This window comes from Talpa occidentalis, unplaced genomic scaffold, assembly GCF_014898055.3.
Source record: "Talpa occidentalis isolate TD23 unplaced genomic scaffold, MPIMG_talOcc4v2.1 talOcc4.4, whole genome shotgun sequence".
NCBI classification, from domain to species: Eukaryota; Metazoa; Chordata; class Mammalia; order Eulipotyphla; family Talpidae; genus Talpa; species Talpa occidentalis.
In genome coordinates this window covers 146,925,561-146,950,901 of record NW_023604295.1, presented here as the reverse complement: position 1 = coordinate 146,950,901, position 25,341 = coordinate 146,925,561, and the positions used below count along the sequence as shown (strand labels likewise).

Genomic DNA, 25,341 nt, shown 5'->3' with positions numbered 1-25,341 from the left:
TTTAAGCAAAAGGAGTCATCTCTTGTTAGCCACCAAGCAGGCACTCCTTGGGTTTCCTGGAATAGAACCTGAAAAAGCAAAATCAAAATATCAGTAATTAACTTTCAATTAAAAGGAGTCATCTCCTTACTTCTGTTAGCCACTCTGGGACAGAAGCTGAAAGAGCAGATTAAACATCTAAGCACAGATTACACCTCCCCCACACTAGGGAGGGACAACAACAACACAGGTATGAAAACCTGGTACAGTTACATGATGCACCCTAAAGAGTGCTTTCCACAACAGACCTTCCTCAGTAGGAAGCAGAAACTTAGAATCTTGTCTTACACCAGCAATTGAACAAATCCAGGATTCAAAATGGCAAACATGCCCAAAACAAATTGTGTCGACAAAATTCACAGTAGCAAATCCTTTCAGACTCAAACAAAATCTTGTTAATTTTTCTGATCCGGACTTTGCAAAAATTCAAGTTATCTCCAAGAATCCATCAAGGATACCAGCAATTACCAGTTACTGCTTAAGGCTACTCTTTCCTTAACACCCAGGCATACATTTGCTAATTTAAACACCACTGCTCCACAATTGGCTTGCAAAATCCATCAGGCAGAGAGCAGGAAGTAGCCAAAGACAAAGCAACATACCCCTGAAGAACCATTATTGCCTTTAGAAATGCTAATGAGATAGCAGAGATTACAAAAAGAAAGAAAAAAAAAAAGTTCCAAAGTCCTAGCAACAAGAACCTCTGAATTTTACAAGAGCCAGCCAAGTGGCCTCAGACGCCATCTTTGATTGGCCACATGGTGCAACGTACTGCCTAATCTTTTGAGTAAAACTGGCACAGAACAATCTCCACAAATTAAAAATTACACACAAACACACAGAATCTTCACAAAACCCAAGCCAGTTTTTCAACAGCAAATCGACATATGAAACAAACACACTGGAGAAACCAAAAATCACATTTGCGCTTATGGTAGCCCAATTGCCCCATGGGGCTGACTAACCACGGATGGCTCTGTCCTAAATCTTCGTGGTCGCCAAATCTGTTATAGGACAGGAAGAGGGGTAGCCCAAGCCCCGCAAACCTGCCTATTCTAAATGGGTTCTTCCAGTTCGACACTTAGCTGGGGAACTTCTCAAATGTGTTTGGCTGTTGTGAGGCTTCTAGTGGCGGCCGTGGTGAGGCAGTTCTGCTGATGAGCTTTGACAAGCGTTTCCCCTGCCCTTCGGCCATGGTTTGTCCCCTCTGGAGAATTGTCTCAAGACCTTCTGTCCATTTCTAAATGGGTTACGGGAGGTTTTGGCGAGGCGTGACATCTTTGTGGCCTGGGTGCTCACCCCTGGCCCGCCGTGCGAGATGCAGTGGCCTCTCGCCGTTGTCCACTGTGCTCTGTGGTGATGATGTTTTCCTCCACTCTGCAGAAGCCTTTTCATCCCATGTCGCCCGGTTGCTTTTGCTTTCTTTTTAAACATGCAGGTGCCCTGTCCTGAGAACCTCTGGAGTCAGCCTCTCCTGGGCCGTATAAGGCTGTGTAAGGCCCAGGCAGCCGGCTGACAGCAGAGGGAGGCGCCTCTGGGCCTTCCTCGCGCCTGTCCTGGCGACCAAGAGCGGGTCGAGCCCGAAGGCACGGCGGCACCTGTCTCCCGAGACTCGGGCACCCTCCCGAGGCTCAACCCCGGTGCCCGCCTGGTGCTCTCAGACACTCCTGACATTGTTCTAATGGGAAACAGAGTTTGGAAACCACTTTTGTGCCTTAGGGAGTGCCTTTTTGAGTGTAGTTTGCCCAAACTACCCACAGAGAACTTTTATTTCTAAACACATGCGCCTGGTGTAAACCAGTTCCGTCGTTTTAATGCTCTTAAAACAGAAAAAAGCTTAGAACCCTGACTTTGTGCTTAGGTTTTGTTCCTGGACGTGCGCCTGTAGGTGGTGCTGTGGAGAGAAGGACGGCCTCCGCGGGCCGCCCACGGCTTGGCAGGAATGGCAGAACTTTCTTAAAAATGCAATTTCAGATTTCAGAGATACAGCTTCCCAGCAGATCGCCGTCTCCCGTGGGGCCTGTGGAGAGGCGTTTCCTTCGCCTGAGGCCTTCTGTTGGAAAGCTCAGCGAGAGCTCTCTCTGGTCTCCTCGCCCGGGTGTTAAAGTCGGCCGTGCAGTAACCGGGATGCCCCGTTGGTGACCGAGTGGTGGCAGCTGCGGGGACCAGGGGCTCTGGCCTCAGGCCAGTGTGTCTGGCGGAAGCACCTTATCTCGTGGGCTGTTTTCACTTGCAAGTTGCAATAGCAGTGACTCCCGAGGGACAGGTGATGTTTATTTGTCTCCTGAAATTCAGCAGCAGCGTGGTCAGCACTGGGGGCAGCTGCTTCCTGGAGGACATGCCATGGGAGTTTATGTGGCCCGCCCTGCGCTCGGCCGCCCCCAGAGAGTGGGCCTGCACCCGAGGGTGCCGTGAGGGCACCGTGCTCGACAGTTGGCTGAGGGAGGCGCAGGGGCCTGCCATGTCTCTCCTGCACGGGGCTGCAGGAGCCCTGGGCTCGGACTCACTCCTGGCAGAGCGTCCAGTGTGTCTCCGCGGCCCGGCCCGGCCCCTGCTCCCAGCTCCACTGCTCATGTTATTTTTACTTGTATGTATGAGAAAAATTGTTCACATAAAACCACTAAAAACGGATGTTCACCTTCCCTTTACTGGCTCTCTGTGCTGGAGACACAGTGACTGGCACTGCCCGTGTCCAGGGCAGTCCCTGGCACAGGCCCCCGGAGGGACCTCCCGCCTGCAGGGCGTGGGCACCGGCCACTCCCTGCTCAGCCCAGGGCCGTGCTGACCCCGTCTCTTCTCGTGTGGTGGTTGGTTTGGGACATGACTCACTTCTGCCCCTATGATGTGGAGGGAAGTGTTCCTGGGAGGTGTCTGGAAAAGTATTCTCTCCCCAGATCTCCCTGGGAAGAAAGGCTCCCCCGCTCCTCAGGGCTTTGTCAGGCTGGACACATCTTCTGGAGCCGTCACTGCACGGGGGAGGCCAGAGAGGCAGGAGGAGGGGCAGGGCCGCAGCATTAGGGCTTCTTCCCCCAGAGGTGCGGGTCAGGGCGGGTCCCTCCTCCTGTGTCCCTGAGACCCGCACAGGTGCTGAGAGGCCCCGAGGTGCCTCCTCCCCACGCCGTCGAGGGTCAGGTGAGCCTCACGCCTTGGGGAGCCTCACAGGACACAGCTGTCCTGCCCCCCCCTCGCCAGCTCTTTCTTTGTTTTAAAGTTACTGCTTTCCACATAATATTGAGTATAAATTACTGGTTACCAGTCCAGGGTGATTTAGTAGACTTTAAAAAAAAATAAAAGCATGATTTAGAAGGAAGGGATTAACTAGAAGAGTGACGGCTTGAATCACAAGGCCGCGTTCCGGACTGTCAGAAAATGACACGGCACTTCAGCCAGCTTCTGGCATGAGCCTCGCTGGCTGTGGGTTTGAGTTACGATTCGGTTCCCATGTGATGGCGAGTCTGCGAGGCCGGGAGCGGTGGCTGTGCGCCCCTGGGGCGCGGCCGTCTGGCTTCACTGTCCGTTCAGGTTCTTTGTCATTTCTTAAGTGGATTCTGTGCCTTTTTGTTGAGTTGTGAATTCCGTACGTATTTGGATAGTAAGCCTTACCAGGTAGAGGGAGGCAGATACTTCTCCCTGTTCTGGAGGCAGAACAGGGAGAACACTCTTACAGTGTTCTTTGATGACTGAAAGGTTTTAACTCCTACCCCGCCCCGCTTTATTTATTTATTTATTTATTTATTTATTTATTTATTTTAGATTTATTTATTTATTTATTTATTTATACAAGCACTGGGTACAGTTAGAAGCGCGGGAGGGTGAGAGAATTCGCCAGAGCCAGAGCAGGGAGCAGAGCAGGCAGAAGGACCGAAGCGCACTGCTGAGGGGAGCAGCGGGCGGCAGGAGAGGTCTGCGCGCCATGTGGGACCCTCCTCCGGTGACCGGGGAGCAGCCGGGGATCGAACCGGCGCTGCAGAGGCTGCGGGCGGCTTCGCAACCCAGCGCTCAACCGCTGTGCCACCGGGGAGGCCCCCCGCCCCGCTTTAAAAATAATTTCACCAAACCTTTGTTGTTCAACACGATGGGGAGGCCTTGGCTACATAGAGCCGTGGCCAGGACAGCTCTGTGCAGGCAGAGCGGCATCCCCGAGGGGTGCAGGTCACAGGCAGTCAGGGCAGAAAGTGGGACAGGTGGGGTGGGCAGGTCTTTGCGTCCATAATAAGACCCACGAGGCCGCCCGGCGGGCAGGCGGGTGACACGTGAGCTGCTGTGCACCCGCCAGCCCCACCTGCGGCACTCCTGTGGGCTGAGCAAGCTCTCGGCGACGGGAAACCCTTCGGGGTGGTGAGCCAGAAACACCGTGGGCTGTGACGGGCTCTTCCATCTGATGACCTCCCTCAGCATCACCTCTTGCGGTTCCGAGAAGGATTCTGCGAGCGCCCGTTACTCTTCTGTGAAGCGGTTCCGGGCGAGTCTGTTTAAGGTCAGGGACCAGCTAGGGCGTGTCCTCACGAAGCCTTCGGGCTTGAGTTTTGTCAAGTCCAGCTTACGTTTTCTAGTCTGTGCTCGTGGTGCCAAAGCAGCCCCTGCCAAACCAAGTGTCCTGAAGCTGCCCCCTGCGTTTCTTCTAGGAGGTGTTTATAGCTGTGGCTTTTAAATTGAGGCCTTTGATCTGTTGTGGAGTCAACTTCCGATTGTGTGGCGTAGGAGCAAAGGTCAGCTCCTCCCGCGCTGTGGACGCATTTCAACCTTTTGTTGAAGAGGCTGTTCTTCATCCTCCCGGAGTCTCGGCCCACTTGCCAGACCCCCGGCCCCCAGCGTGAGGGCTCTCGGCCCCCGGCGCCTGTCTTACTGCCAGGCCCCTAGCGTCATGATCACTGGAGCTTTGAGGGAAGAGCGAGGTCGGAGGAGGCAAGAGCTCCAACTTCACCGTTGTTTTAAAGATGGTTTTGACTTTTGGGGGTCCTGGGATTCCATATGAATTTTGGGGTGGATTTTCCCATTTATTCAAAACAACTGCCGTTGGGACTGGAGGGGGGTGGCCTTGACTGTGCTGGTTTGGGGAGGCCTGTTAATACCCACAGGGCGCCGTCCCGCTCACGCTGCTCTTCAGCTCTCGGCGGTGTTTCTGGACCTTCAGTGCGGCAGCCTCGTCTCCACGAGTGACTGTTCCCAAGGACCCTGCCCTTCCAGATGCTGTCATAGATGGGGCTGTTTCTTAATGTCCTTTTCTGGCTGTTCAGCACTAATGCACAGAAATGCTGTTGCTCTCTGTGTGTGCATTTGCAGGATTTGGAATTCACGTTTTAGTTCTCATGTTCTCCTGGGTTTCTGCATCGTCCAGGGGATGTCGCCCTTTCTGTTTGGGTGTTTTCTGTTTCTTTGAGACGTTTCAAATCTGAGCTCCCCTCCCAGTGGAGTGGCAAGAGGCAGCAGGGCATTTGCATCTGGATGTGAGGGGTGGGCCTGTGCTCAAGCATGATGTCGGGGTTGTCAGTGTATGCCAATGACAAAGTCACAGGCTGTGCAGGAGACGGTAGAGTTAGTGAGGAAGAGGAGCCCACACTGCAGCGCTCAAGAATCTCCTCTCCCGTCATCCCTCATCCACGGTCCTAGAGGTGGGGCCTTCCCACAGGTGGAGCCCTGTGGGCTGCTTGCGCTGGCCCCCAGTAGAACTTCAGTGCCACAGAGTAGCCTCCTCTCAGCCGTCACTGGGTGATGTTGTGCAGCCAGTGGAATCCCCACTCCAGGGGCCATGAGGAGCAGGGCCCAGTGAGAGTGAGTCTGTCTCGGAGATTAGAGACTCCCACGTACAGGCCGTGTCCCCAGGCCTGGCCGGGGCACTGTGTCACCTTGCTCCATAAGTGTCTGAGGCAGATGAGCGCTAACAACAAATAGAACATTCTGAAAGGATGACCTCCTTCCTTAGGTCCTCCGTCCCTTGCCCAGGTTCCTCTCTTGAATATCTTCTTGACCCCTACCATCTCTTCTCCTTCCTCCACCTTCCCGCAGTGCCCTTCAGGTCCATGGGGGGCATCTGTGGGGCATCACTGACCCACAGGACCATCCAGGCCACGCAGGCCAGTGTGTGGTCACACCGGGCAGTCAGTTCCACCCACAGCATATCACATGAGTACAGACGTGTGAATAAAATGAGTCCACTTTCATTTTTTAAATAATTAGATCCCCCCCCCCCCGCTCGCCTAGAGAGAAGACGGGCCTGATGAGGCACCACATTGCTCCGCAGTGGTTATTTCTGGCTGGTGGACTCGCAGGGGAGTGTAGATTGCTAATGATGTATTTCCAAAGCCTGAACTTCTTGGCTGTCGGTGTGCTTTTCTTATGTAAGTTAAAAAGTATCTAAAATTTTTTATTTAAAGAAGGAAAAACTTGACAGTTCTGATCGCCCGTGCCAGCACGTGACGGAGCAGCCCCGTGGCCTCCGCCTCCGTGGGGGACGAGGGCGCCCACCGCGGGCTGTTGAGAGGGGACGTGGCTGCCTGAAGCCGTGGGGAGCAGGACTGCCCCCCCCGTAGAAACATGCCCCTCCCCGCCCTCTGCGGGCAGGACGGTGCTTGGAGGCCCCTCGCTGGCAGCGGAGAGACAGGGAGACCTTTATTTGCGGCTCCGCCTGCTAACTTGGGCTGATCGGGACCCACTAGCGGAGTCTGAGTCTGTGGGGCGGCGCGTTTCCCGGGAATATAAAGTTTTTTCCTCCGTGATACATGCTGAAATGTTGATTTTTCGAGTGATGTGACTTTTCACAAACCGTATCAAAGTTTGTTTCTGTCTGAACAACTAACTTTTACCTTTTTAACTGTTGTTCCTTCTCTTTTGCACTCTCCAGCCCACGAGAACCCTGGTCATGACCAGCATGCCGTCCGAGTAAGTGCTCGCCGACCCGCCTCGTGTTTCACTGGCTTCCAGAAGGCGCCAGGAGAGGGCGGGAGAAGCAGTGTCGGCACGTCAGGCCTTAGCCAGGTGACGGGTGGAGAAGGGAGAGCGGACGGGTCCTGGGTAGGCACGTCCAGCAGGAAGGAGACTTAAGTGTAAAAGACACGGAAGGCACTCGTGGGGCGACAGCCCGGACGAGCAGTGAGGTGGGCTGAAGATTCGAAAGCAGTTCCGATCGGCCCTAAGAGTTGAGTCGATGGAATAAGAAGGGCCTTTCCCCCCATTTAGTTAGAAAACTGTGCCTGACACTTAGTAAAGGTCACGTTTTCGCCATGAAACAGGCCGGTGGGGAGTCGGGTCGTCGCTCACACAGTTGAAGCAGTAAGTCTAAGGCGGGGCGGCTAGGGGATGACCATGGGCTGGGGCTTGGCCCTGCCCTCCGTGCGGCTGCCCCGCCCAGCCCATCCCTGCCCCAGCCACGGGCATGCCCCACGTTTTCTCAGCCATTAAATTGACAGCTGGACGTGAGACTGCAGGTTCTCACCTCCCGCGTCAGCTGTCCTCGACAGCAGGGAAATGAAGACCCGACCGCCATAGCCGGGTCCGTGTGGGATTTTAACTCCTGGTTTTCGGCTGTTTTGTTTTTTTTATTTAATCCATGTTCAACTTGCTGCTCCTGGGCAGGGCAGGTCTTCGCCTGTTGACTTCTCTCTCTTTCTCGACAGAAAGCAGAACGTCGTCATCCAGGTGGTGAACAGCCTGCAGGGCTTCGCGCTGGCCCGGGAAGTGTGTGACACCACCACCCACGTGCTGGCCGGGGCGCCCGGGCGCACCCTAAACGTGCTGCTGGGCATCGCCCGTGGCTGCTGGGTGCTCGCCTACGAGTGGGTAAGCCGCCCTGGCCCGCCCTGCCCACACACCCTTGGGCCCTGAGCCTTCCCCTGCGCGTCCCGCACCTGTGCAGGGCCCTGATCCCTTGCGGGGAGCTGGAAGCAGGGACAGGAGGAGCCCCCAGATACAGGCCTCTCAGCCTGCAGCAGGACGGGTTAGAGCCGGCCCGGGAAGAGAACACAGAGCGGGTGTCCCTGCCCAGGAACACGTCCTCCGCGGTTGACCAAGAAAGTTGGGGCCTGTGTTAGTGATGGGTTAAAAAGCCAACAGAATTCAGTGGTTGTTCTCTCAGAGGGCTTTACTTAGGGTGACACACGTCCCGGAGCCCCTGGGTGTCTGCATCTCTGTCTGTCCTTCTTTCTGTGCGTCAAGGGAGACTCTTGCAAAGATCGGTGTTTTCATAATTCATAAAAATCGAAAGTGTCTGTTGCACTTTCTCTTTTTACTTCTCTCGCAACCTGTGGCCACTTCCCGAGGGGACTGTCCCCTGTTACTCTCACTGTTTGCTCCAGCTGAGGGTCCTTTTCCGAGGGTGTGTGCGTGCTGCGTGCAGGCGGTGGTGTCAGCAGGAGGCCAGACATGCAGGCGGCTACGGGTGTGCTTCGAAGGCGGCCGTTGCCGTAGCTTCTATCCCTGCAGCTCCTGCGGAGGGGGCTGAGCGCTGGTGCTGGGGGGTGGAGGGGGGCGGGGGGGGCAGTGGATCTCCCCAGGAACTGCTCTCTCCCGGGGGGCCTCTGGCCCGCCTGCTTGTTTACTCGTCCTCTTGGGCATCCCTGCCGGGTGTCCGTCACCCCAGCCTCCCTGGCGGCAGCTCTGTCCCCCATCTGGAGGAGCTGCTGTGAGCAGCTGCGGTCGGACCCCAGACTGGCCTGGTGCCCTGGCCCTGCCCCTGGGCAGGGTCCAGAAACGCACCACACGAGCATGGCCATGGCTTGTCAGAGCGATGGAGGCAGCCAGAGGAGAAGGAACGACCTTCCAGAAGGGAGGGCAGGGGCCGGGCGTGCCAGGTCTAGTCCGCGGCAGGTTGTGTGAGAGCTGAGCTCACACGGGTCCGGCCCCCAGCAGACCCGTGGAGAGTGAGAGCTTCATTAGCAGCCTCGCAGCGAAGTAACAGCTTACTCGCCCCCCCCCCACCCCCCAGCCCGAGCTGCCCAGCATAGGCCATCCTTGCCCCGGGCCGCCTTGCTGGCAGAGGGTGGCGTGCACAGCCTGGCAGTGCGCCACGGAGGAGAGGCTGGAGGGAGGTGTGTGGGGTGGCTTGGAAAAGGGCGTCTGCGCCGTCCCGTAGGATGCCCTGTTTTATCTGGAGGCTCCCGTGTCATTCCTCGAGTTCACCTTCTCTGAAGCCAGCGGGCGCTGTCGGGCTTCAGGAACAGAGGCCTGGGGAGCAGTGTCTGAAAATGACCCCAGGCTCATCCCTCACCAGTGAGGCTTCCCCTTCCCACCCTGGGGCTCAGGACTGGCCTTGTTGGGGACGGTGGCTCCTCGGCCGTGCCCTCCTGCTGGCACCAGCAGTTACTGCATCTCGCACCCTCGAAGAAAGGTCTGGAAGCAAACTGCATCTTCTCCCTGCGTGTCTCAGTCTTGCGGAGACAGGAGATTGCCTCTCCCCGCCCAGGTGCCTGTCTTGGACCCCTGTAGGACTCGCTCTCGGCTGCGGCGAGCTTGGCAGAGCCCGGTGCCCCCACCCCATGAAGCCGCTCCGCCTGCTGTCGGCAGGGAAATACAACTTCAGATGCACCTGTCACTTCAGGTGTGACCCTCTGGGCTGCCCTTCCTTTAGGGCCAAGAGCTGGAGGGCCTGAGCATGCTCGAGAGGACCACCCTGCCTCTGGAAAAGCGGAGGCTCCCTCTCTGGTCCTCCTGGCCTTGTCCCCAGCACAGTTTGGGGGATTCTTCAAATATTCTCTTTGGCTCATAGTGTAGCTGTGCCTCCAAGACAAACATCGCTGGGAATGTTTGTGTTTGGGGCTGGGGTGGAAGTCTCCGGAACTTTCTGCTCCTCAGTGCCCCTGCGGCTCTCCAGAGTTGGGTGGTTGTTCTTGGCCGTGTTCATCACATCCAAAAATCGCGGTGATGTTCTGAGTTCAGCGGGAACTTCCACCCAACACCCTGGGTGTGCTGGCGCGTCTGCGTGTCACAGCGCCCTTGTGAGCGCCGCCGCCACCCAAGAGCCATTGCTGCTTCTCCTGCTTCATGCCTGACTCGTCTGCAGGTGCTCGGAACAGAAGACCCAGTCGGGGCCCCTTGTGTCCTGTTCGTGGGTGGCAGGAAGTGACACAACAGAAGAGGACCTGGCTTGACCGTGCCCTGGGAGCCCCGAGGGTCTTCGCCATGTCGTTCAGACGTGGCCGAATGCGCGGCTGCCCCGGCCCCGGGGCCCGCTCCGTGGCGGCTGCTCCACTGCACGCCCCGACGGAGCTCAGGTGAGGGCGCTGCGCCCGCCAGCCCCCCTGCGGAAGGCTCTGCCCACCAAGGCCCAGCTGAGCAGCCGGGCGCGGCCCAGCCTGCGTCAGCGTGGAGACCTGGCTCCGGCTGGCTCTGATGACGGCCTGATACAGGCCCTTGGGGAAAAGAGCTGAAAATGAGGCCCTGGGCTCAGGAGCAGAGTCAGAGCCACACCAGGTTTCGGGCCGCGAGCTATTAACAGAAAAACAGAAAAACACTCACAGCGCCGCGGAGCTGGCTGGTTGTTGTTGGCCACGTTTGTCACATCCAAGAAATCGTGGTGATGTTCTGAGTTAGGCAATGTCACCCGAAGAAACGGAGGCCCGAGGCCTGCAAGGCTGTTGTGCTGCCTGCAGCCAGCGGGGCTAGTATTGGGGTGAGCAGGTGGCTCCCCTTCAGGGGCGATGCTGCCCCACCCAAGTCGCCGCTGCTCGCAGAACGGCCATCCCTTGGCCCCCAGGCACATCCTGAACCCCACGCTCGGTCCGCACCTGAACCTGCAGCCGGGCTTCCCGGCGAGCTCAGAGTGGGCCTCAGACAGTCCCCATGCCTCTGTCCCCTGGGACTTGGCTGCTGCACATGCTGAGTGGACACTGCCCTGTGCAGGCACTGACGCCCACTCAGTGTCCAGCTCACTGGACCCCCCGCCCTTGCTGCATCCTCATCCTCTGGAGCGTCTGGATGGGGAGGGGCGCCTGCCTGGCGAGGCTGCCGCGGTCTTCACAAAGGTGCCCCTGGGGCCGAGGCTACACGCACCCTTCACACAGCCGCGGTCAGTTTCTGTCGCAGTGCGGACTCTGCGCGGGAGCACAGGCTCCAGACTCCCCGGCGGTTCCAGGCAGCGCCCAGGCCCTCTCTCTGCTGCCGGGAGGGGACCCTGGCCTCGGACTACAGGTTGTCTGCTTCTGGTCCTGCTCTGTCCTCCTGTGCCTTCCTGCGAGCCCCGGGCCGGGCTGCCCCACGGGCGCCACGTTTCCCAGGTCCACAACCTTTGGGTGGAAGACAGAGGTGGGAGAGCCCAGGGCTTCGCGGCTGCCCTCATGAACACCCGGACAAGTGTATGAGCGGGGCGGGGCAGCCCTCCAGGAAGGCCTTCCCCCACGGCCCCAGTCCAGCTGCCTGGGGCTGAGGCCGCGGCTCATGCTGCCAGGACCCAACTTGAGCGAGGCTGTCCCGATGGTAGGGAGGTAGGGGTTCCGGGCATCACCCGGGGACCCTGACCCCTCGGCTGGCACGGGCAGGGGGCTCTGCGCTCGCTGGCCTCAGGGCCCCCCAAGGACCTCTGCTCCCGACTGGTCTTCCCTGGATGGGCATGCTGAGTGGACAGTGTGCAGTGCAGCCCCAGTGTGGCTGACCCCTGCCACCCACCAGGAGAGGCTCCCTGTCCCTGGGGTCCCTCCCCACAGGCAGATGCCCGCTGGCATCTCCAGAAAATTCACTCCACCCTGTCACCTCCCCTGATGCATCAGGGACCTCCAGGGGTCTGTAGGGACCGAAGTCTCGCCTGACACTGCTGTGCTGAGCCCATGGCTGCCCCCTCCTGCGGGGTTCCTGCTGTCCTTCATGAGCAGTGCCTTCCCCCAAGACCCATCGCCACGCGCTCCCCAGGGGGCTTCACGTGGTCCTTGCCCGGGGGCGAGAAGTGGGCGCTGGCGTGGTTTGCCCGGGCGCACGGAGAGCTGCTGCTCAGGTCTTCAGCATCGTTGTTCTTCTGAAAGAAGCTCCTGGGCACAGCTGTGAAGGTTCTGCAGCATCTGTGGGTTCTGCAGACTCTGGATTCCCGCTGAATGTCATGGCTGTCATGGCTGCATCCCATGGAGCCGGTGGGTGCTTCTGGCCTCCCCCGCCTGTCCTGCCCTCGGCTGCACCCCACTCACCTCTGAGAGAGCCCTGGGCGGAGGCGTCACCCCCATGCAATCTGCGCCGCTTCTTCAATGTGACTTTAAGTGGAAGTGGCGCTGCGACGTCACACAGGAATCCTGGAGGGTCTGCACATCCATGGCAGGTTCCCGCTGAACCCCCCACACTATGGTCCCCTCTTTACCGATCCCCCCACCCCTCCTGGCAGCCCCTGATTGGTCTGGTAGTGCAGAAGTTTATTTCTCCTGGCCTGGTAGGTCTGACATTCGATTTCTCCGCATGCCGCGTGTGAGTGACGCCAACCCCTTCCCCGTCCCCCTCACACGTCCCCTCAGCTCCGTCCACGCCGGTCAAAGGGCAGGATTCCCTCTGGCTGTACAGCCGGGCGTCTCGTCGTGCCTCTTCTTGATGCATCCATCAGTCGAGAGGCACCGGGTTATGTATAGTGGGGAGCGTGGGGTGCAGCGGGCCCAGACGCCTTCCTCTCTGGGTGTCTCCAGCATCTGTGCACGCAGGGCACAGAGAAACGTTTCCTTCCATTGTAAAGACTTCGGGTAGTAAGACATGGTGATGCCCCCGCACCCCCAGGCCGAGGGCCCAGAGAGCAAGACAGACAGCGCCCCCGGGACCCAGCAAGCCCTGGTGTAGGGTAAGGAAAAATGTCAGGCTTTTCTGCCCTCCCGCCATCAGGATAGATGGTGGATCCTCGCGGTCCTGAATGCATGCCTGATGGCGGCGCCTGGAGCACGGTGTCGGCATGCGTAGATGGGATTCACCTGGCTAAGACTGGGCTTTTAAGGTCGGCATCACGGGGACGCCAGCAGAAGCCAAGAGAGACGCTGAGAACGAAGGGAAGCCGAGAGAAGAAGAGACACAGAGAGAACACCAGAGAGCCTTGGTAGAGTGAGGATTTGCCGGGGGCTGGGAGGATGGCCAGCCCCCCAGCCAGCACCCCTGCCTGCATATGCCTGGTGAACCCCAATAAAAGACCTGCAAAAGCCACTGAGGACTCTGACTCCTCCTTTACCCGGTCTGCTGGATCAGAAAACCTGCTCTGTGTCCATTCCTGCCTCAACACCTGGTCATCCCAGCCTTCAGGGGCGCCTGGGCTTGCAGGCCAGAGACCACCCCCTGCACTGTGGGGCCCAGGCCAGGCCGAGGCTCACGGCCTCCTTGCTTGATGAGTGAGCGAAGACGGTGACAAAACACACATCTCTGCTTTTCAGGGTCTCAGCATTTCCTCTCGCCTCTGCAGAGCCAGGAGTGTCAGGTTAGAGCCTTGTCCGCGATCATAAATTACAGGCGTCTCTGCGGAGTTCATGTGTTTCCCATTAAAATCGTTGACAGAAGATGACCTGCTGGTGCTTTAAGAAAAATCACCTTTTCACTCCAACTCGTAGAACAGAAAACCGCGAGCGCGCTCGGCGGCCCTGATACCGGCTCTTGCCAGGACGGGCGCTGGCATCGCGGCTGTTTTCTTAGCGCAAAGTGATGTTCTGCTCTTCAGTTACATTGGAATGTGTTATATTTATTTCTTTGTTTTCGTTTTGATAAGAAAAGTACGAGTCTGTTATTTATAAAGATGCTTGGCTCTTGCTTCTGGGCTCCGTGGGGACGCGGGGGGCAGCTCAGGCGTGGGACGGAGACGCGGAGCTGGCCAGACCGGCCCGTGCATTTCTGGAGACGGGCGGCTGGGCAGGACGCAAGCAGCCGAGCTTTTCTGTAAGAAAATTCAAGCAAATATCAGTTCACAGCGCCTCTTCCTCCCCAGAATGGTATCTAATGTCTGTCAGTTCATCTCTCTCCAAAACGGAGCCGCGTTCATGACCACTTAGCGTCGCGCTCTGTCTCCTGCTCCGTCTCGGTGAGCGGGGTCAGCGTGGCCTTTCCTGCCGAGCAGCGCCTTTTCAACCTTAGCAATCCGGGCTCCACCCGAGATGCTCGTTAGGATGCAGGTTATGACTCAGCGGAGCTGGCTCCAGCCTCTTCTCTGCCGCCCTCCCCGCTGGAGCGGCCGGTCCTGGTCCTAGTCTGTCCGAGCAGGAGGCCGGCGGGTGGGCACCTCGGGCACAGTGCTGCTTCCCGGCCCGTGCCCAGGAGGGACCTGCGAGGCCGGGGTGACGCTCAGCACTGGCTGTGGCCTCGGCCCTGCTCACCGCCGTCTTTGTGGAAACAGGCTCTAACAGTTGCTCACAGTCATGGAGCTCAAAAGCGGGGAATTTGGGGTTCGGGTGCCTGATTGGCATCTACCTGTGGAGATGACCTGGCGTCGCCCGGATCTCCTTCTACTTAAGCGGACACCTTCATCGCCCGCTCTAGGTGTTTTTAAAAGAGTCGTGGGTTAAAGCGTGGGTGTTGACGCCAACCTCGCTACTTGCCGACTCTGTGGTCTCCACGAAGGCACTTAACCTCTCTCAGCCTCAGTTTCCTCATCTGTGAAAGGATCCAAGGATGACCTAAAGCATCTAAACAAAGTGCCAGGGAACGCCGAGTAAATGCTAGCAACTTGCTAAGTGCCGGCAGCTGGCACTCCAGGCCGCTGTCGCCGGCCGTCACGCAGGGCATCTCCGGACTGAGCCGTGGAAGCTGCTGCCAAGAGGGCCCTGTGGCCGGGCCCTCGGGCATGGGCCCCGGGACGCAGCTCGGGCGAGGATAGGGACCGGCACCCGCTCCGGGGCTCAGGCGTTCTCTTTCCAGAAAATTTTGTTTGTTTCTATGTTTTTATTCCTGTGGTGACTTAAACGTCTGGAAACCAGACCCAGGTGCTGCTGTCACTTTTGATTTTTCCCGCTGCAACCTTTGCTGCTCTGGCTCTGGGGCTGCTCGTCTTTCCCTGCTCCCTCTGATGCTGCCGCGACATCTGGGTGTGTGTGAACACGCCGTGCTCTCTCTCACACACACTCACACACACACCCCTGCTGGGTGTCACATGTGGTGATTCCATTTCGTTGCTGGGACTTTTTCTTCGTTTTTCCTGAGCTGATTATTGGAAGTGACTTGGCGGCTGAGCTTTTTCTGTACTCGTGGCCAGTTCACACGGAGACCTCTGAAAGTGTCCAGTCCCTTCTCTCAAGTCTGTCTCTGCAACGGGTCATCTCCCAATCCGGTTATTTTCGTCGGAGTGCCCCGCCAGGCCCTGGAGGCTGAAGCCTCGACTCCCAGCGCTGCGCAGAGGCCCCACCCCCGCTCCCAGGGTCCCCTCTGTGTGGTTTGTGTGCGTGTTCATGCCAGCAGCTCTTGCTGTGGGTCACCAGCACCTCCATGACGCAGCCCTGGGAAGCCCAGCAGCCCTGTGAGCCCGGGGGCGGGTCTGACGGCGGCTTTGCCCGGGGACTGTGGCTGGCCCGTTCTGTTCTGGGAGGGGCTCTGCCCTGGGTGGGGGGGGGGGGGTCCGGCCTGGGGGAAGACTGGGGGGCGGGGCTCAGGCCTGGGGGAGGACTCCATGCTGGGAAGGTGCTGGCTTAGCCTGTTAGCACCGACCTCTGCCCGGCAGCAGCACTTCTGGTTTTATTGCATTGGATCGTGGGCTGGGGTAGGAGACGCTCCTTTCACTCTGTTCTAATTCCCATTTTCAGAGGCATCTCCTGCCCTCACTTTCTGCCTTTCTGGGAATCTGTGCAGTGAACAGTTTGACTTTTCCTTCTCTGGACACGTCTGAACTTTCTCTGGCCTTCTAAGCAAGTTCCCATCGTCCAGCTGCTGAGTAGCTTCGAAAGCACCATGCGTTGTCCTTGAACCCATCGTCTGTGTCGCCGTGAGGAGGGAAGATGAGCGTGTCAGCACCGGTGACTTCGCGTCTTCCTTATGTCCGATGCTGTTCTTCACACGCGTTTCCGCCCGCGCCGTCTCAGCCTCCTGGAGGGAGGGTTTGCTTCCTCCGAGGCCCCACAGCCACTGGGAGACGGCTGTGGTTTGCCCTCAACCCCTGCCCCAGAGGCCACCTCTGGGGCGGGGTTTGGTTCCCAGGGCCGGCTGTGAGCCCTTAACCGTGATAGGTTCGAGGAAGTGTCCGCAGGTGAGCAGCAGAGAGCAGAGCCAGTTGAATAAATAAATGCACCTGCTACAACAAGACCCAGGCCAGAACAGAGAGCAGTCACCCATTCAACTCCGTGTCCTGTTCTTCACTTTATTGTCCATAATGCTCATCAAAACAAGACCGTGGTCTCGTGATGGGGAAGCCCTGGCAGTAGGAGGTGATGGGAAGGAAATGTTTGAAACTGGCAGTCCCTGGTGGCTGTGACTGCGGGCGGCGGCGGGGCTTAGACCTCCTCTCCCGGGACTCTGCTCTGTGTGGGACTCCGGGAAGAGGGGGCAGGCACTGATGTAAGGGGTGAGGTCGCAGGTGAAGGATAGTGTCATCTAAATCCGCTTGATTTAGCTGTAAAATTGTGCTGGTGTGGAAAAACAGATGTTCGGGGAGTTTGGCCTTAGAGGTGGCTGCAGGATCTCAACCATTATTGAATGACAAGGGAAGACATTATTTTGATCATTTCAGAATGGGTGGCTCCAGTGGCCCAAGGATGATCATATTCATGGTAATGAAAGCTGGTTCGTGGCACATGGTCTCCTTCCCACGTCCGGCGGGGATTGTCACGTATGTGATGGAGAAGCTCGCCTGAAACTATCCGCTGCCCACAGGAGCAAGGTCACGTGCCAGGACGGTCGCTTTGGAATTTGGGTCATGCCTAACATCTCCTACTTCGTGTTTCTAATTAATAAACTCCCAGAGTATTTACTGGGGATTGTCGGTCATGATTCCTTTACTGGAGATGTGGATTTTAAAATGTTTAGAAATGGGTGGTGTTGACAGAGGCGTTGGCTTCGGGGATATTTTTGGGAACTCCAAGAGCAGGGGAAACAAGAGCAGGAGTAAACAAATGGGACCACATCAAACGAGGAAGCGTCTGCACAGCCAAAGAAACCATCCACCCAAGACACCCCGTGTGCGGGAGAAATAGTCGCCACCGTCTCTCCAGCCAGGGGCTGATTCCAGGATTCTCAGAGAACTCACGTAACTCATGAAAAGAAGGCGATTTAAATACGGGCAGAAGAGCTTAGACGCTCCTTCAAAGGAGACGTGCAGGCGGCCAAAGGCACGTGACGAAATCTCACCATCGCTTACCGATACCGGGAAACGCAAGTCCCAGCGCGTGAGACGGCCTCACCGGGGAGGAGGCCATGGCAGAGGGCCGGAGGCCACAGCGCTGGGGGGGTGTGGGAAGGAGCCGTGCGCGGTGGCGGTGCCGGCGGGCCCAGCCCCTGCTCAGCCAGGGTGGAGGCTTCTCCCCACGTTACGCGTGGGTCTGCCACGTGAGCCCGCAGCCCTGCCTGGGTGTCTGTCCGCGAAGGGACACCCGCCCTCCCAGGTTCATTCACAACACCACGGACGGGAGCAGCCTGCGCGCCCGGGCTCGGGTGGCTGGGGCCCACGCTGCTCAGCTCCCGGAAAATGACAGGTGAAACCCGGCCGTTGGCAACAACGTCGTGGGGCTGGAGGAGATAATCCTAAGGCAGATAATCAGAGAGAGAAATGCCGGGTGATTTCTCTCATACAAGGAGGGCAGAGGAACAAAATAAAGGAGTAGGCTGAAGCAAACCAAGCAAACCCTTGAAATCTGCACGGCTGAGGCACCAGGTTGCTGGGGTGGGGGGCGGGGGGTGGGCGGGTGGTAAAGGGACCCCCAGTGGGGGCCCTGGTGGCTGGTGCGGCGTGGGACATGCACCTGCAGGCTGTGAACCTGCACCCCGAGTCCTGTGAGGTGGTGTGAGCCATCGTTGCCTCCCTGAAAACAGCACAGTAGGGAAACGAGAGAAGCGGAACGGGTGGGTTTCGTGTGTGGGCTCCAGCGGACAGCCCAGGTTCCCGCCGTCAGGAGGCACCTTCCTGACCTGCTCTCGCGACCCCGCCCCATGCCCCGGGGTCCCGAGGCGCAGACCCTGGCCCTGCTGCTCCCTGCGTGCGTCTGCCCCATGGGCTGGGGGTTACTGGGCTTTCAGTTTGCTTTCATCTCGCGTCTCCTAAGGGGGTTGTGTCCACCGGCGCATCTTCCTGAGCGTCTGCTGTGTCCCCGCAGGTGCTGTGGTCGCTGGAGCTGGGCCGCTGGATTCCCGAGGAGCCCTTCGAACTGGCCAGCCACTTCCCCGCAGCTCCTGTGAGTCTGGTCTTTGTTTTCTTTTCTTTTTTTTTTTTAAGTAGAAAATGCAGTTTGGCATTCTCAGGAAATCATTATTAGAACAGATAAAGAGGAATTATGTCTGTGGTAAATGCCGTCTTTGCGGAGCTGAGTGTTTGTCATCTGTTTACTTGTGAGGACAGAGGTGCGGCCGAGAATGTTCTAACAGTGGGAAGGGCGCCCGTCCCAAGACATTTAACTCCAGAAGTCCCGGGGTTGAGGAAAACACCAGTGAGAGGAGCCTGGATGCCTGAGAATGTGAAGCTGGGGTGGCGAACGGGGGTCCCGGGTGGGCCCGCAGGCATGGGGTCCTCGCCGTGGGGCCCGCGGGCACCGGGACTGCTGGGCAGTGCCAGCCTCTCAGTGAGCGGCGGTCTGTGTGTTCTGTCGGGAGCGCGTGTGGGCCTCGGGCTTCAGCCACGCCTGACGGCCGCGTCTGTCCTGCTGTCAGCACCTAGCGGCTGCGGGGGGCCCACTGCGCCTCTGGTGGGCCTCACTGCCCGCAGCCTCCATCCCTTTCTCAGGAAATGTTCTATTTCCCATAGCTTTGTAGATGTTTTTCTAAAGGACAGAAAACTTGCTCTCAGGGGGACCCTGCGAGGCGCCGTGTCTGGGTGACGTGTGACGGGAAGGCCCTGCTACCGCCTGAGACTGGCCTGACGGTCACCCACTGGCCTTCAGGGGCTGTGACACCAGTGCTGTGGCCAGGCCTTCCCGCCCTGTGGTGCGGAGACCCGGACACAGCTGCAGGAGGACAAGGCCTCCTTCTTGGCCAGTGGCTTCTGCTCGGCTGGGTCTACAGCTGTGGGGCGGTGGAGGGCACAGATCCGCCTCTTCCCTAAGGGCCTGGGACACAAGCTGGGAGATAGATGAGGGTGTAGGAGCCAGGGGAGTAGGGGAGATGGTGTGAGATGAGGATGACCACGGGCCCGCCGGCGCAGGTCAGGCTCACAGCTCCGAGCAGCTACCCGAATAGCAAGGGCAGAGACGTGGCCCCTGACACAGGGCCTGTGTGCCCAGGTGTGCAGGTATACAGGTACAGGTGTGCAGTGTTCGTGGTGCCAGCATGCTGCAGGACCCGCCCCCCCCCCCCCAAGGAGCTCAGGGCTCAGATTCTAAGGCCTTGTAGCCCTGAACTCCAGCCCACACTTGCTCACTGTAAACATTTAATGTGGGGTTTGCACTGGGTCTGCTGGTGGACGTGCCAATCAGGGCCTACACCACAGGCCGCCACCTGCAGGCCGGGCACAGCGAGCAGAGCCTGTGAGTGCCGTCATCGAAGGGTCTTCCCGACTGCACGCCGGTTAAACCTTCTCTAAATGCCTCTCTCAAGACTGGGGAAAAAAACCCGGGTTAGAATCATGAGGAGAAGATACTAAGTCTCTTTGTCATGAAATTAAATGTATATTTTTTATCATTAAAAGTAAAACTTTTCCTTGTCATAAGGCACAGTTGGTGGCTTTGCAAACACATTGCAACATTGCAAATATCATCGTAGGAGTTACATGCAGCATCTCACCTAATAAGTTATCTTTAATTACTAAAAATACCTTTATATTTAACAGTCAGACAGAAAAAAAATAGTACAATCTCCCTAGAGACGGAAAGAACCCTCGCTTCTATTCATGATTCCAGAGACCCTGGAGGATTTCATGGCCTAAACTTGAATTATATATTTGAGCATTAACTTAAAACTAAGCTGTCACCATCTGCAAATATGCTGTTTTCACAAAAAGTCGGCAGCACCTAAGAGGAGCAGAAACACGTTCGCTGCGCTTTTCCTTCTCCAAACAGGGAACCACTGCGAGTCTTTTGCTCAGAATCCTGACCGCAGGGCGGGCCTCTGTGGCGGGGAGCGTGTTCCTCCCTCGGCCGTGACAGGGCGCATGGGCCTTCGGCGCCCTGCAGGCGGTGCCAGAGGCCTGGGCGAGACGCCGGCCTGCGTGCCCAGGTGTGCGTTCCAGTTGTGTGCACTGTGGTTGGCTGTGGCGCCCGTCTGCGCTGCCCGCCTGCTGCGTCTTCCACACCCTGCCGCGCCCCGGGGCCCCGCCAGGCGCAGCTGCTCCAGCTTGTGCGTTGGGGCGGAGGGGGCAGGGGTCCTGGGCACGGGGCCCGCTGTCCACGGGGTGAGGGGCAGCACGGCCTCCGTCTGAGGAACGGCGCGTCCAGGGCGCTCAGAAGTCGGCGGGCCGGATCATCATGGCGGTGGCTTTGAGCGAGTAGCCGGACCCCTTCCAGTAGTACCACTTGATGCCGTTGAACTTGTTTGTGTTCTGCCGCTGCGGGTAGTACATGCCGTTCAGGTTGGACGGGCCGCAGGCGTCAAACCACCAGCCTGTGAAAGCAAGACAGGCGTTAGGAGCGGGCAGCCGAGCCCAGACACGGCGGCCCCCTCGGCTGGCCTGGCCCACCCTGACCGCAGTGTGCTCTGGGCACAGTGACCGGGCCTCGCCACCGTGCCGTGCCTGCCGCTCACCTGCCCTCCACCGCCCCCGCTGGGCCTGAGGCTCCCAGCCCCGAGGCAGCGAGCACCCGCGGTGGAAAGGGCGGCTGCGTCCCGGCCACACCGGGACTGGGTTCTCCCTGGCTGTGCCTGTCCACTCCCAAACCCTCTTTGGTCCGGAATGCAGCCCTCCGAAGTGCTGGAGACTAAAGGCAAGAGTACAGTGAGCAGCTCTCGCCGAGCTGAGCCGGGACGGGCGCTGGGCGTCTGGGGCGCGGGCCGCCAGCACAGCTCACACTGGGGCACGCGTCAGCTGCGTGAGTGGCCTTGGTCACCTCGGGGGCAGCCTGGGCCTGCTCCCCAGCGTTCGTCCAGTCTGAGGTCCCTAATGGCAATGGAGGTAATGAGGGGGATTCAGTGGACAGGACACTTGGGGACTGTCAGAGCCCGCCAGCGTCCCAGGGCCTCCAGGCCCCCAGACTGTCACTCTGGAGCCCATGGTCCAAGTCGAGGCCGGAAGGGAGCGTCCACACAGCCAGCCCGCTGACTGCGCGCCCCACCGTGGGGTCTGCTCCACATTCCCTCCCGCCCTCAGCCCGAGCCTCAGATGGAGCGTGTCTCTCTGGCCATACGTGCCTTCCGCTCCGTGAGTGGCGGGCGGCCAGCCGCCCTCCCCAGCCGGCCTGGGTCCTCGTGGGAATGGAGACAGGGAACGGGGTCCCTTGTGGTGCCCCCACCTGCCCTCCCCACTTCCATTGTCTTTCAAGGGAATCGTACAGAAGGAAGAGAGGACAGGCAGCTTTTCCAACAGGGACGTACACTTTCCGCTGTGGAAATAATCGATTTGAGACAGCCGCGTGCCAGGTAGTCTAAAGCGGCGCGGGCCTGGCTCTGTCTGCGCGGCGCCCAGCTCCGCGTCGCAGGCATGGGAGTCACTGAGTTTCAGGTTGTCGTAAATAAAGCCTCCGGGCCGTCAGCTGTTCCTGACGCATGTGCGGGCTCAGCCGCTTCGGCCCCTCCTGGTCTGAGCAGCGCCGTCCACCACTCACCCCGGTTTCCCGGTGGGCGGGAGCCGGGCCTGGGCCCCTCGGCCTCCGCGCCCGGCCCTGCTGCCCCCACGCCCGCGCCCAGCCGCGCGGTCGGCAGCTGCTGACGCTGCTGAGTTCCGTCTTCCCTGTTTCTCAGGCGCTAAATTGACAGCATTTGTCAGGCTTTGTCTGGCCTCGGTCGTCACTGACTGGTGCTTGTTACTCGCCTGTAAACTTTTAAGAATCAGAGGAACGAGTTTAACAACCGTTAAACTACAACCGCTTGCTGCCATCCTGGAGTTTCGGGGAGAACAGTTGCTTACGGGCCTTCGTTTCCGGTGCCTTTTTTTTTTTTTTTTAGCTCTCTGACACGGGAGGTAGAAACAAGGGAGCAGAAAGGTCCTCTTTAAAGTGGACAATCATTCATCTCAGTTTGAGGCATGAAAACAGCAGGTTGGTTAATCAGTTTCTTTGTGTTTGTCAGTGTTTTGCTACATATTAGTCAAGTCCTCAAAAAAATCGCCAGAAAGTCCTGGTGTGAACAATAAATTATTCACTGGGCACATTTCTAGAGTCATGAATCTGTTTCAGTTATTTTGACTTTTTAACCATTTCAATAAGGAAAAATGCAGTGAAACCGTCTCTCCTACCTCCGATCCCTAGCGAGCCCAGGCCCAGCACCCCCTGAAGGCTCCCAGGCCTCTGCTTGCTGGGGTGGGGCGGAGAGACACAGGGCTGGCCTGCGGCCTGGCCTTCTCCATGCCTGCTCCTGAACAGGGAACTCTGTCCCCAACCTATACAGCGCCTGTCGCTCTGGAAAAACCGCCCTGGCTGGCCCAGGGGCCGCGCACCCACCTCCGGTGAGCATCTGGGAGCACTTGCAGATGCACTTGTCGTTGTCCGCGTCCTTGGTGCTGAAGCCGCTCCCCGGCTGGCTGATGCTGCTTATCTTGCCCGCCGTCCCTGTGAGGCCTTTCAGGTAAATCCTGTAAGTGAGCAAAGAAGAACAGAAGAGCGTGACTGCTTGGGCTGGTGGTTACCTGGTGGAATCTCTCCTCTCGAGGAATTCCATTCTGCAGGCCACGTTCTGGCCAGGGTGACGCACGCGCGCACACGCCGGGGAAATGCTGCCCTGGTGTAAACAGGAACCAACTTATCATCAAATCCTCAGGCGAAGAGGAATGTTTTCATGAAACCTTCGACGCGTATCACTTGCACAAGCATCAGCAGGGGCTTCAGGGCCCTGGAGTTTATGTTCCTGCTGCTTTCAGATAAACAGAAGGGGGCTACGGCTGAGGGGGTCCTCTCCCCAGGCCTCCAGCCTCCGTCCATCTGAAGTAAGAGCCCCTGGGGACTGGACAGCTTCAAACGTTGTCATTCTGGGTGGGCGGTGGGGGTGGGGCAGGCAGCAGGCAGCACGGGGTGGCCGTTGCAGTTGGGGGAGGGAGCCACAGAGCTGCAGGGAAGAAACCCCGGCCACTCGGCCTCGCTCCTGCAGGGGGCGTCAGCCTGCGGAGCCACGGACAGGCCAAGAGCCTGCTGGCGCCGTGCTGCAGTGTTCCCGGCGACCCGGCTGCGCCCAGGTGTGTGCCCCCACGAGGGTAGACGTGGCACAGGCCGCCCCAGGCCAGGTGACCGAGCACACAGCGGCCTCTCCAGAGGGGTCTGGCCGTGCAGAATTGGGGGGGGACACAATGCCCGTCCCCAGACCCACGAAAGGGAAACCCCACAGGCCCGAGGGAGAGCTGTCCCTGAAGCTCCCGGGCCTGTGTGACGCCCTCTCACCTTGCTCGCCACCCCCCAGCAGGACTGTCCCCCCCAGAATCCTCGCCGGGACCCAAGGAGAGAGCAGGGGCACAGGGGCTCTCTCGGCTGCCTGCTCCGAGGCCCCACAGCTGCCCACGTGCCACGGAGGAGTAGCGGGAGCACTGCAGGTGCGGCCGTGGGTGGTCCATGCTGCTTCACTCAGGCCCCTCCGCTGCCCTTTGGGTCCTCCTGCCCCCGGTGCCCGCCCTACCGCACATGTGCTGTGAGAAGGCGGCGCTCCCTGAGGCGTCACCCTGTCATTTTGTGTCAACGACATGGATTTCAAAGCTTTATTTTAATATACTGGCCCTAGTAATGCCCTTGTGAGGCCTGGCTGGGTGTCAGGGTTGACCTGTGCTTGAGAGCTGGCCGCCGGGAGCCCGGCCTCTGACCCCTGCTGCAGGGTCAGCACGTCCCAGGACCTCAGAACACGGCCCTTCCCTCCCAGCCCTTCCCATGGACCACGGGGGGCTGGGGGCAGCCGCCTCCCCACTGTATGCCTCAAACGATGTCAGTTCTGGGGGACTCACTAGCCCTCCCTATAGGGAGCACCCCGGGTCCACTGCTGCTCTGCAGTCGCCCCTCACAGAGGCTGCGTGGCCTTGGCTGCTGCTGCGGTGCGGCCTCTTGGTTATTAAGAATAGCCCGTTCATGAAAAGGCTGGACGTTGGGTCAGTGCTTTTATGTAACTAGAAAAGGCCCCGGTCTTCTGCTTCAGGTATGTGGAGTAAATTAAGCTGAGCTTTAAACTAGTGTGTTTCTTTAAATGGCATATCTGAAAATTGATTGCATTTTAAAGGAGCTATCTGTTAAGAACCATCTCAGTTTAAAATATTTCTATAATGTCAGCACACAAGGGCAATGACCCGTTTTATAAAATCTTCCTGTATAAACAATCTAATCCTTAATTTTTGTCCTTTTTTTTAATTTTCCTAATTCCTCTCTTGTGGACTCCTAACTGTTGCCAGTTGCAAAAATATTTAGCTTGGAGGTAACGCAGTGACTAAGCACCGGTGTCTAGAAAGCACCAGGGAGGGCTCCAGGCTCCCGGGGGGCCGCCGAGCCGAGCCGAGGCCCCCTGCGTGCGCCTCCCTCCCCCACCGCTCTCGACCACCAGAGCCCACGGGCCCTGCTGCCTGGCTTTTAAAATTCACGTCTCTGCTGGCTGAAGGCTGTTTCCAGAATGTGCTTCTGGATTGAGATCCACATTTACGACATGGAAGCGCTGCTTGGGGGCCCCACTTGCAGCCTGCTCCCCGCACTGTCCCTGCAGAAGCAGCTTCAGGGCCGGGGCGGGTCAGAGCTGGCGGGTTGGTGTCTGGAGGGGCGGCAGGCCCGCCCGAGCGTGGCCATGGCTGTGAGTCCCATGAACGTTGCTTGCTCCCCGCTGACTCAGAGAAGCTGCTGCTGGTGTGTCTGTGCACCTGACCCCCGACAGCGCCTCGGCCCCACCACCCGCACCCTCTCCAGCCACATCTTTGGCGTAGGTGCCTTCCGTGGGGGTCCTGGTGCGGGTCTGCCTGTGCTCCAGTGGGACGCCCTGCCCAGGCTGTCCTGGGAAGCTTCCAGACTTTCGTCGCCACGTGGGTGGGGCCACCAGTAACCTGGGGGACTGTGCTGCAGCACCAGGCAGGCAGGAGACCGGCTCTCCCCCACCCTACGCCACTCCCCGCCACCTGCCCTCATCCCGACTTCAGGGCACGCCAGGAGCTAAATGTGCTGGAAGCACAAGGAAGTGGGCCTGGCAAAGGCCCCAGAGGAGACC

General features: G+C 58.6%; 2 protein-coding genes across 3 annotated transcripts in view; one reads left to right on the top strand and one right to left on the bottom strand.

The window, feature by feature from the left end:
* Positions 1-25,341, top strand: part of MCPH1 (microcephalin 1) — a 104,326-nt gene that overhangs the window by 24,601 nt on the left and 54,384 nt on the right. Inside the window, exons 11-13 of the mRNA XM_037526727.1 lie at positions 6,881-6,918; positions 7,653-7,815; positions 18,201-18,278. Coding sequence (XP_037382624.1) covers positions 6,881-6,918; positions 7,653-7,815; positions 18,201-18,278 — 279 coding nt within the window. The remainder of the gene's footprint in view (positions 1-6,880; positions 6,919-7,652; positions 7,816-18,200; positions 18,279-25,341) is intronic.
* Positions 19,689-25,341, bottom strand: part of ANGPT2 (angiopoietin 2) — a 30,617-nt gene continuing 24,964 nt past the window's right edge. For both annotated transcript variants that reach the window (XM_037526717.2, XM_054701102.1), the window contains exons 8-9: positions 22,626-22,756; positions 19,689-20,634 (exon numbers count right to left, since the gene is read on the bottom strand). In XM_037526717.2, coding sequence (XP_037382614.1) covers positions 20,474-20,634; positions 22,626-22,756 — 292 coding nt within the window. In that variant the 3' untranslated portion in view covers positions 19,689-20,473. The remainder of the gene's footprint in view (positions 20,635-22,625; positions 22,757-25,341) is intronic.